General features: G+C 33.4%; 1 protein-coding gene across 1 annotated transcript; it reads right to left on the reverse strand.

Annotated features, from left to right (window-relative positions):
- Positions 1-1,905: 1,905 nt before the first annotated feature.
- LOC110669586 (NAC domain-containing protein 7) lies at positions 1,906-5,965 on the reverse strand. Its single transcript, XM_021831293.2, has 4 exons — positions 5,273-5,965; positions 3,566-3,750; positions 3,175-3,449; positions 1,906-2,957 (listed from the first exon to the last, which is right to left on the reverse strand). Exons 2-4 carry the CDS (start codon positions 3,723-3,725, stop codon positions 2,331-2,333), a joined length of 1,062 nt encoding a protein of 353 aa, XP_021686985.1. The 5' UTR covers positions 3,726-3,750; positions 5,273-5,965; the 3' UTR covers positions 1,906-2,330.
- Positions 5,966-11,989: the final 6,024 nt, after the last annotated feature.

The raw sequence follows: 11,989 nt of genomic DNA on the forward strand, positions 1-11,989 counted from the left end.
CAACAATTTTTAATAAAACCCTAATTATTCAATCACACCCTCATTTCATTTCTTTGACTTTGCACCCACTCTTTCTCTCTACTTTGTACAAAAGAATTGGGCATAAAACCTAAGTCCACGTCAAACCTTTGACATTTCCCTAGCCTTTGTTCCTTGGATTCCTTCTGTCCTCTCTCCATCAAGAGTGGGATATGCATGAATTGAGAGAAGACCCCGCTCATCAATGAGTATGTTCTTTGGAACCTTCCATTTGCTTTAAAAGGAATAATATTCATGCTTGAGCTTGACTTCTCCACAAGTAAATGACTCTTCCATTAGAGTGGAGGGTAATAGTATTTATGATGTTTCATGCTCTTCCAAGAGATTTCACTGCAAACCCTTTGTCCCTTCCCTCGTAGCATGTATCAATATTGAGAGGGTTTCTCAGTTGATACTCCATCTTTAGTAATTGGAAATCAATTGCCCTCTTGTGCGATCAGCCGCAATTCACATAAGGTAGGTACCTATATTTCTTGGAAACATGAAAGGGAGTCGCAACTCCCTTTTGATGGCCATTTTCTTCCTCCTTATAAATGTTAGTTTGAAGCTAGCTAGTTATAGGTCAATATTTCTTGCTGGAATGGCATCAACACCAGGCCTTTGTTCATTTTGTATACATTTATAGGTTCTATTGGTTCAAATTAATGGTGTGTAGCTAGGTTTTATATGGCTTGTGCTTCACATTCAATGCTCATTAGGTTATAGTATTTCGTCACTCTATATCTTCACCTCTTCCTGCATCGATATTAGGTAATGAACACGGATACAAAATTTTATGATTAAGTTATGGAGGTTTGCTTTATATACAACTGCAAAATTATGATTCGTTGAGAATATAATGGGATATTGATTCTGTGATTAATCAAAGAGTAATTTATACAGCTACTTCAATATTAATTGCTTGCCGTGCATGTTTTCACCGATTCATCTTTCTCCTTGAGAGTTAAGTAATTCCTTATATACGGATTAATTATTATTATTATCTTCTATTGGAAAGCTGTTGTTTTCATTTTGGCATTAGGGATGACAATTAATTGTTCCCAACCCAATCCGATTCCCCCACAAATTCGATTAATTTTTCCTTGACTTTACCTGAATTTCAATAATTGTGTGGGGTGGGAATACGGAGATCTCCACAAAACATTCAGCACATAATATGTTATTACTTTTATTAAAAAAATTTATTTATATGTATTTAAATGTTACAATTTAAAAAATTTATATTATTAAAATTATATTTAAAAGTTATATTTTAATTTATAATTTATTTTTTAATAAATAAATTTATATTATATAATAATAAATTAAATAAAAAAAATCCTCTAAAAAAATCCGTTCCATCCCCAAACTCATCTGTGTCGAGTACGAGAAACGATATCTATCTCCGACCTACCTATAGCCATTCCTATATTGTATTGCATCAAAATTTTTAGCAGAAACTCAATATAGCTCCAAAAAGCCTACTAGTGGTACAGTCTTGTGCTTAATCTAGCCGATAGCATCTCTGGAGTGCCTTCTACGTTTCATAAGTGGACAAAAGGCACATAGGGAATAAATTGCCAAACTTCCCTGCAAAGCATTCCCATGGCCACCATCATGAAATTATACTATCAAGCTGTTTTACAAATGCATCTTTTTTTCCCCTTCCATATGCACTTTCAATAGTTTTTGGATGAAGTAGCATGCATAGCTAAGATGAAATTTGCAGTCCAACAGCCTTTTCAACTAAAACCAGTTTTAGTTTTAAAATTAAACTCTTGTTAGATTACGCTTCAATTTTTTTTTTATTAAACTCGTGTGTACATACATGCTTCTTTCTCTTGGAAATTAGAGCACTGAGATAAAAAGAGAAATGAGGCAGAAATGTAGTGGGAGAAAACAAAGGTCTTTTATTCTAATACTGTTTCACACCAAGTTGAGAGTACAAACATGTCACTTTAATCGACCAGGAGGTCGATTAATTCCATAAACAGCACATGTGGTCGCTAGACCACTGGCTACATTAATTAAAATGCCTTTGAATACAAACATGAATGCTGTCACTCCATTTCACAGTCCACCCTAATGGTACTTCATCTTACAAGGAACATGAATTTTACGACTGATCACTAGCTAATATGGTGGTGTTAATTAACTTAACACTAGGAAAACAAAGTCAAATTAAGTTATAGCGTTTTTAATTTTTATTATGTACAGAAACTTAATTATATCATAATATTTTCCCTTTAATTACCTCATCATTCTATGATCAGTGTATATACTGTTGCATATTTTATTAGAAAGGACATCTGTCACTTCCATAACTCAATTTGACAACCAGAGGTCGACGTCGAAGCATTTTCCGGCGTGGTTTCTTGCTTGCTCAAGTGTCTAGCAAGCATATTTGTCTGATCTGATGAGTGGAAGATGTTGTTGGTTGCATTTGAGTAGGTATTATTTTCTTTAGGCAAGTCATCTTGGCTTAGTTGAGAAGCAACAAACTTGTCTAGCACTCTCCAATCCGTCACTGGATCAACTGCTTGCCCATTATTATTTTGGTGACCATAGAGGGAATGCAAGCTTTGGTCACGTGTTTGTTCTTCCTGTGAAAGAGATGAGGATTGCAGAGTGCTTGCCTGGTTTATGTCTAGTCCATAGACAGTGGCAGCTTTCAGCAGTTTAGGGCTTTGTAGAAGTGGCAGTTGAAGGAAGTGATCATGGCTGCTGGCAACCTGATTATGATACTGCAAATCCAACTCTTTCTTGCACGAGTAAGAGAGGTGATAGGCCAACTCAGGCTGTGAGTTTTGATTTGGCGAATCCTCCTCATGCATGAAAGAAACCTGGTCATCATACCAGCTGCTTGATTCATGCTCGCTCGCTTTCCGGACAGTTGTTATTCTCTTCTTGAACACCCTGCACACAACCCAACCTTCTTCCTGTTTCAAGTACACAAAAATTCATCAATGTAAAGAAATTCTCAGTGGGAAGTGCTTCGATCAATAAAAATTGCTATTAAGTGTACCAACTAAGCTGTTCCATTTGCATTTGATATTCAGCTTCACATTGCAATACGTAGGATGTTGGTTTCTTGAAGTAAATGGGTATTTTAATTGAAAACAAAGAAATTTAAATAACTAATCTGACTATACTTGCCTGATGAGCAGTCCCATTTTCATCCGTTTCAAGGCGGTACTCGTGCATAATCCAGTCTGATTTCTGTCCGTTTGGAGCACGACCTTTGTAAAAGACTAAGGTCTTCCTCATTCCAATCAAGTCGTGCTTGGAATAGATTGCTTTGTCTCTGCCTGTTGCTTTCCAAAATCCAGCTGCAGTGGCTCTATTAGTGCGAGTCCCAGTTGGATACTTCTTATCTTTATGGCTAAAAAAGTACCATTCGTTTTGATCTTCTGTCCCTATTCGGCATATTTCTGTTCAGGCAAACAAATATTAAAACATACAATGGTTAAGGACTTGTATATATGATTGTTGAATCCTAATTAAAATGGATTAATTGAAAATATTAATGTTAACTAATTATCACTACCTTGAAGGTCCCATGGCTCGATTTTATAGAGGTCGACATCTTTAATGACATCTAGGTCAATCCTTCTTGAATTAACTTTTTTCCTGAGGTAGTAATCAACTAGTTCTTCATCGGTGGGATGGAACCGGAAACCGGGAGGAACATGTGAAAAAGTGTTCATGTCTCCTGCTGCTGAATCTTGATTCCTGTATTCCATTCAACTACTCCATTAAGAATCATCCTTCTCAGCTATATATATAACAGATGCAATCGGCCTTTCTTACCAAAGCAATCATCTGTTTAGTAGATACTGAAAAATGTGGGTGTGTGTATATATTAGAACTCGTTTGTTTAACCTGCTAAATTAGGATTTTTTTTTTTGTGAATTTACAAAATCATATAGAAATAAAAACAAACAACAATGTGTATAGAAATCTAAACAAATGGAGCCTATATTTACTCTACTTCATTAAATGTGAAGATGCAGTTATGTATATTGAACAAAACAGCATGTAAAATACAAAAATTGAAATTCTAATCATTAGTTATTGTTCAAGCAGCTAACGAATTATATTAATGAATGTTATGCATATATACGTTTGTCAATGCACATATATGATGTTTCTACCAATATATGTGGCACACTCCTAATCAATCGCTATGGGAAATACTTGTGAAGAGACCATGAGAATGAATGGAACAAATAATTGTATGACACTTGAAATTATATTCACCATCAATAAACTAATTAAATTATATATATTGTTCTGACTATACAAAGATTGCATAAGGGTGCATAGAAATCACTTACATATAAATTTAAGGCCCCTACTGAAGACAATGCAAGTATAACACATGCTAATATGTATTTCTGTCTGATCGCTGACAATTTTATCAAATGGAATTAATACAATTCTTGTGCGTATTATGAACGAAGAATGATATATGAAATGAAGATTTTAGGTTGAACGACAACTAAGAACACACACACACACACACATATATATGGATTGAGTTGGTGACCTTGGACCTAACTGGAAGGAAGAACACAAAAGCTACGATGAAAATGGGAGAAATTAATCATGAAATATTCAAGTTGGTTGAACGAATTTGCTTTTGTTGAGGTTTCTTCAGAGTACAACACCCAACAGCTTCTCATCTCTATCTTTCATCATTACACAAAAGAGATCATATAGTAAGGTTCTGCACATGCAAACGCGAACCCAAAGTCTCCTGGCATATGGAAAATAAGTGCGATCCTACTGTACATAGATGTTGAATATGAGTTCTCCTATAGCATGGGAAAATTTACCTATATGATCTGATTATTTATAATTCGTAGGGACATCTCACATGCAGTAACCATGATGCAATATGATCACTTCTAGGATGAAAAATCATGAAATACCCTTTATAATTATGGACTGGGCAAAATTAAGCAATATAAGTCGTAGATTTAAAGTGAAAAACACAGAAGAGAAAACAAATATTTTCCATACGAATTGTTGTTGCTAGAAATTTAAAGTGCATTAATAATAGCAGAAAACTATTTCTTGAGATGCTAGATCCGCATAAACATGCAACCTCCACATATTCTCAAAACCTGAGTGACAGATGCATCAAAAACAAATTATCATCTGTATATCATACAAAAAAATGAAAAAAAAAAAAAATCAGGTGATGGGAAGAGAGCTAGAACTAGGAGAGATAAAAGGAGAGAGAGCTCACAGATCAAGCAAAACCAAGATCTCAAGACTTTGCAAACCACAGATCTAGGTTGATTGAATCTTCCCTGAGTAGAAGAATCTAAACCCTTGACTCCAAAAATAGAATGATGAGCTAAACTAGGTGCAGCTCTAATTGACTCCAGGTATACACTACTGGAAGCTCCTATATCAAACAAGAAAAAGAAAAGTAATTGTAAGGAAATTTCCTCGGGAATTGAACCCGATTGCTTTTTGCCCTCCCACAGAAACTGTTTTCTGTCCAGTTGTCGGATCAGATCCCCATGAAGAGAATAGAAGGAAAGGAAAAGCCGAGAAGAAGAAAGGAGAACAAGTAGGGTTATATAAGGAGGGAAAGCAGGAGAGAGAGAGGGAGGAAAATAAACAAAACAAAACAAAACAAAAACCCTAATGAACAAATATTGTTTTCATTAACTTTGTAAGAAAAATATATTCAACATCGTAGCTCTCGTTGTCTCTCACTGTCGGATTGAGCTGAATTGGTGGACAAGATTTGGGCGGGAAAAAAGGAGGCGCGAATATTGGGTAGCTCTAAGGGTAGGAACTAACCAAATGAACTTTATTCTCTACTGCCATCTCTACCCGCAACTGATAAAGACGCAGATAGAGAACAAGCACAGAAATTTATATTCTTCTTCTTCTTTGTTCGTCAGAGAAAGAATGAGAGAGAGAGAGACAGAGAGAGAGAGATAGAAGGAAACGGTGAAGTCAAGAGGAACTAACGGCACAGACCAATCAACAACAAGGCTTAAAAGAGTCCAGAAGGCCCCAACAAGAGAAAATAAAAAAATATTAATATTTGTGGTAGTGACGTAATGGAACAGCCACCAGCCAAAAAGATGCACACACAAGCACTCTCTCTGGATGCGGCATGGTGGCCCCTGCTAGCCCAAACTCCATTCCTAGTCCCTACCCATTTCCTTCAAGTCTTAACTGTGATAAAAATCCGAATGATGTTGTTGGATCTACCCATGGTCTGTCATGGATGGTCTAGAGAGATGGTGGTCCGCCACCAATAGGTGTGGCTGTTGAATTGGCTACTCTTTTTTGGTTGCCCCATCTAAATATGGGTGAACAGATTGGTGACTTCTATCATTACCCTAATAATTCTTAGTTTTGTCCGAAGATATATTTCTTTATTATGTGATGCAAAAGTTTTGCTTGCTATAGTTGAACCATCCAAGTCTGTACCTCTGTTATTGTCCATAATATCTGAATCCATTTACTGAATTATCAGCTCCATGAAGCCTTTTTTTTTTTATCTGCACTTTTTTCTTTTCTACATATATCTTAGACTCTTGTTTACATACCAAATTAGATCAAACACATGAGTCATATCAAATTAACTTGGTCATCTTTGGCTAAAATGTGGCTGCAATTGAACACAAATGTTTCTTTGTTCATTGAATGAGTGCTCTATAATAAAGTAAATTTCACACGTCATTTGTCAATTTATACAGTGGCCGTAATTAATAGTAAAGTATCTTAATTGTAATTTATAACAATAAAATATCTCAACTTCAATTAAATGAAGTACCATGAAAGTACCTATGACTTCTAATAGCTGATTCCTCCACTCTTTTCTCTCCTCCATGTCTTTTATGCTTTCTCCCCCCTTCATGCGCAGTTTCTCTCTCTTGCGACAGTTTTTTTCTCTCAACTACTTTACTTTCATAATAGAAATCCATTTTCTCTTTTGCTTTTTGGGGTTTGTCTTCCTACCTCCACCGTCGTAGCAACCTCAAGCTCCTGGCTATCTCCATCACCATTGCATCTAAGAAATAAATGCAAGGTGAGTCCATCACCATCGCAGCGACTGAAAAACCTCAAGCTCTGCTCTAGTTAAAGCGATACTAGCAAACTAGTAAAGCTACATTTGTTTGATTATAAAACAAGAGGAATTAGAGACCACAAATCCACTTTCGAAGCATTTGAACGAATAAGGCATTTTTGAAATGATCCATTTAAAAAATTACAATAATTTCTTCTCTGCAAAATAAAAAAAATACAAAGAAAATAACTTTCCTTCTACCTAAATCTACCTTCATAAATTAGTGCAAATCAAAAAATAAAATTCATTTTTTGTACACATCCATATAGTATCCTTCCAGGGTGCGCAATGAGCATGTGTCCATGAAGTAACTAGTCAATTTCTATTCTTTATCCCACCTGCACAAGGGAATGCCATTTGATGAGATTCTTGATCCTTTACCTTAGACATCTTTAGCTCTTTCACGCAGCGGCGGATCCACCATTGGAAATGAGGGGTCAATTGACCTCTCTTTACATTAAAATATTGTATATATATACACATATATATGTTTAAATTTAACTGCTCATAAATTTAATTATTGAACCATCTTTTTAATAACTATTAAAATAAATTGTTTATTTATATGACTTGTTTGTATCTAATAGTGTTGTGAAAATCACACCCACATAAAATAAAAAGCACAAAATTTAAAATTTAACGTGGTTCGGCATAAACCTACTCCACTAAACAAATCCACTATCAAGAAAAAATAATTATAACCACTAATTATTTTTCTCATTCTCAAAATTACTCAAACAAAACTCACAGAATTCAACACACCTCTCTACTTCGTGAGCTTTCTACGATACATTTCACATAATGACCAACCAACTATTTATATATATATAGGACACTAAAAACCCAGTTCTTTTAGAACTCTAATTATTAAACTTTATAATTTACATATTGCAGCTGCTCCACCTTCAACCAAACTCACCAAGATTATTTTCATGCTCTGATATCAATTTGTTGTGCACTACGGAAGTGTGTAAACCGTAAAGAGATAAAGTAAACACACAAACTACCAATATTTACGTGGTTCACTCTCTTAATATAGGGCTATATCCGCGGGTATGCCATCTTTCATTACAATAAATCATCAATTACAAGCTCAAACTATACTATCCATAAATCCAATTACACCCAAGAGAACCCACATTACTTCAAACTGCTCATTGTAAATATATTAGTTAGTTCTTCTAGACATAACCCAATAAATTTACTATTTTAACTGCTACACCATAAAGAGTGTCTTCAACTATATGGGCAAGAGCCCTCTCACCAATGGACAAGAATTACTCTCTCTTTAATTCTATGCCATTTTTCCACCTTAAGCCGAAGCCTCTTTCCCTCCTTAGAACTGCAATGGGAGGGAGCCCCTCATTAAAGGGCAGAGCCAAGTTTTCAGCAATTGGCAAAATCTCTCTCTACAATGGGTGACAGCTTCACTCCATGAGCTGAAAGTCAAATAACATTTTCCACCATTCACCTATGTATAGTGTTAATTCTCTCAATCCTAATCTGATTAAGAGTTTCACTCAATTTAGGAATAATACTAAAACAAGAGTTATACTCTATATAGAAAATATTCCTCTATTCTATTGAGGAATATTTCTCCTACTCAAATTAGAAAAATGTCTTTTCAAATCTTATTAGGATTTTGAGTCATAATTCTAACAAGTAGCTCTTTTTTCACATGAAAATGTTTGATTAGATTGGCTCAATTTTATCCTATTAAATTTTTAAATGCTAAAGTCTTAATACTTGAAAATTAATTTAAAATTTGTATTTTTGACATGCATATTTTTATATGTTGATGCCAGAAAATTTTTTTATAAATCTACCACTGCTTTCAGGTGTTGGTCGTGGCTTTTTCAACTGAAGTAATTAAGAAAAAAATAAAGTTAAAGAAAGATAGAGAGAGGAAGGAAGATCTATTGAGAAAATGAAAGCTTGCATAGAGGGAGAGCAAACGAGACGCAAATATGCATGGAAGATGTATGGATAAGAGAGAACTGATTTTTAAATATAGAAAGTGTCAATTTCGCATAAGAGAGGCAAAATAACGAGTTTATCATAGACAAAAAAATATAAATATGTAGGAACCATGTATTTAATAGGTAGATACAACCATAAATCTTATTTCTTGAATGCATGATAAACCAATTTAGGCAAGAAAAATCTATAAGCTAAGTCATTTTTAAACTTGGAAACCAACCATTAGAAATCATATGTAGTTTTATGTAAGTGCAATTGATGTTATAATGTTTTTCTATTACAAATTAAAGTTGAGGTATTTTTATATTATATATCTTAAGTTTAGATACTATGAATATAATTTATCTATATATGATATATAGAAGACAATTGTTTTTTTTATCTTTTTCCTTTTTCTTTTTCACAAATTCATCTGTATATTCTAATAAATGTGATTACCAAAACGCATGCACAAATAGAAGTTGGAATAAGAAAATTATATAATTTTTTTCTAATTGAGATATCCACTTATATTTTTGAAAATTTTTTAAAAGAAAGTGAGTGTATAAGTTTGAAACTTGACTAATATTCTAAATGTAGAACAAATATTATTGAGGATTATATATATGTATTTGAAATAACTAGGTAAGAATTTTTCACCAAGTTAGCGAAGAGAACTTAATATTTTATCAAGATATTGAAGTCACATTCTCAAAGATATCAGTCGAGACATCAAATTTTAAGAATTTATAATAAACTTATAGTTAAATAATTAATTAATTTTAATCTTTTAATAACAGTTAATTAAGTTCAACTAATCTCAATCTTTATATTTCATGAATTCAACTAATCTCAATCTTTATATTTCATGAATTCTAAGCTTTTATTCTATTCATTGACCTCCATTCTGCAATAATAAGCCATGATATTAATTCTTATGTTTAATAGGAGAGATTTTTGATGATTTGAAGAAAGTGGTTAATATATAATATACAAATATCTTCCAAAAATGTGATTAGAATGCTAGTAAACCCAACACTGTCGTCCCTACTTAACTACCGAAACCACCTTCACTCATTGTCCATTTGTCCTACATTCTCTTCTCTTCTCTTCTCTAGGACAAATATTATTCAAAGAACCGGTTCTGCTCGTGACCGATACGTTTCCATTCCACCTCCCACCCTCATTATGGCACACGGTTTTCTTTTTCTTTTTTTAATATGTTCTTCAGCTTACTCCCCTGCTACGGAGCTCAAGCCCCGTTCCAACCGCCCATGGTTTCACCTCCGTTTTCTTGTTTCAACTAGATGCATGTACAAACATAAACAAATTATAAGATCAAATTTCAAAATCAAAAGATTCCTTTTGAATAAAATATTTATTTTAGTGAAATATAATATATAAATTTTAAATAATATATATATATGAAGAAATTATCAAGAAACATCATAGAACGATTGCTCCGTCACTCTATTATTAGTCTGCTTGCCTCATAAAAATAGATGCAGGGGTATAAAAGCGTCAAAGGTGGCTCTGTTTGGTTGGTGTTAAATTAGTAAAACCTCATTATTATTGGTCTCCGGGAGTGGGCCCTACTGTATTAGGGTGGAGGATATGGAGACGTCAGGGTCCAAGGAGGGTGACAATTCTCCAAATCGGAGATGAGGAAAAAAGGAGGTGAAGCCGGCTAAGCGTGGGGAAACAAGGCGAGCACTGAGCCGATCGAGTGGTGGAGAACGGGCACCACGCGGGGGAATTAATGATGGCCCCTCTCTGTACGTTGCGGCTTATTGTCTGGGCAAGCCTAGCTGCCACTATCATTAATCTCGCAACTTGCAGCTGCAGGTAGCAATCTTGGCTGCGTTGTGCTTCCGGTCCCACTTCCCAACTTTATTTGTCCTCGTGGGTCCTACTCTTTGTTGGTGGGTTCCCCACTAGATTTTACTGTTCGTCCTCATTTTTAATAAAAATTTATTAACGCGGTAATAATTATACAACATTAATAAATATAAAAATAATAAAATATAGAAAAATAAAAAAAATCAAATAAAATGTATAAAAATTTAATAATTCATCATAATATTATTTACCTTAGTGACACACATCTAATACAGTTTATTTTTAATTTTAAAAAAATACGTTAGGAAAAATTTAAAATTTATATAACTCATTCTATATGTGATGAGAATAGGCTATTTGTTTTGTAAATTTATATGATTTATTTTTAAGTTAAAAGAATAAAAGTATTTTATCAAATTAATCAATGTAAACTAAATTTTCTTTTATTAATTTAAGTATATCGATCAAGTTAATGTTGTAAATAACCAAATAAATTCAAATTGGAAGCAAGCCTATATATTGTACTATGATTTTATCGCTGAAACTCGTTAATTAATTAAAAATTATGAAATTTTTTATATAAAGCAAACATTTTATATATTTTTAAATATAATGTAAAAATAATATCTTGCAATGTGGCGTGATTGATTTTTGCATATATTTAGAGAGAGATCTAGAGAGAGGGGAGAATAGGGTTTATTTTATATTTTTATGGTAAGTGTGATATAGTAAATACTAAGTTTGTCAATTGTTAGTGGTTCAGTGAGAACAAAGTTTATTTCTAATTTTAATTAAACTCGTTATCAATTCAATTAACTAATAAGCTAATTTGATGAAATAAACAATGAAATAGTTTAAAAATCAAATTAAAAAAAAAATTCTAAAAAACAAATTTATATTAATTACTCTTCTAATTTCAGTGTGATTTCAAGCTTTTTATTAGCACAGATTGAAACACATAATGATAATGCCATAAATGAGCTAAAAGCCGCTTCATCATCACCTTGCTACCTTTGTTATTTTTCTTTTTTCTTTTTTTTCTTTAAAATTGTTATGTTTACAAGCTATCTA

Source organism: Hevea brasiliensis, chromosome 13 (genome assembly GCF_030052815.1).
Source record: "Hevea brasiliensis isolate MT/VB/25A 57/8 chromosome 13, ASM3005281v1, whole genome shotgun sequence".
Classification (NCBI taxonomy): domain Eukaryota; kingdom Viridiplantae; phylum Streptophyta; class Magnoliopsida; order Malpighiales; family Euphorbiaceae; genus Hevea; species Hevea brasiliensis.

Excerpts from the sequence above, each read along its gene's own strand:
- LOC110669586 (XM_021831293.2), bottom strand. The coding sequence starts at position 3,725 with ATGAACACTTTTTCACATGTTCCTCCCGGTTTCCGGTTCCATCCCACC. Across the intron at positions 3,450-3,565 it reads CGAGCCATGGGACCTTCAAG|AAATATGCCGAATAGGGACA; the intron begins GTAGTGATAATT and ends TTGCCTGAACAG. Across the intron at positions 2,958-3,174 it reads AAAATGGGACTGCTCATCAG|GAAGAAGGTTGGGTTGTGTG; the intron begins GCAAGTATAGTC and ends TACTTGAAACAG.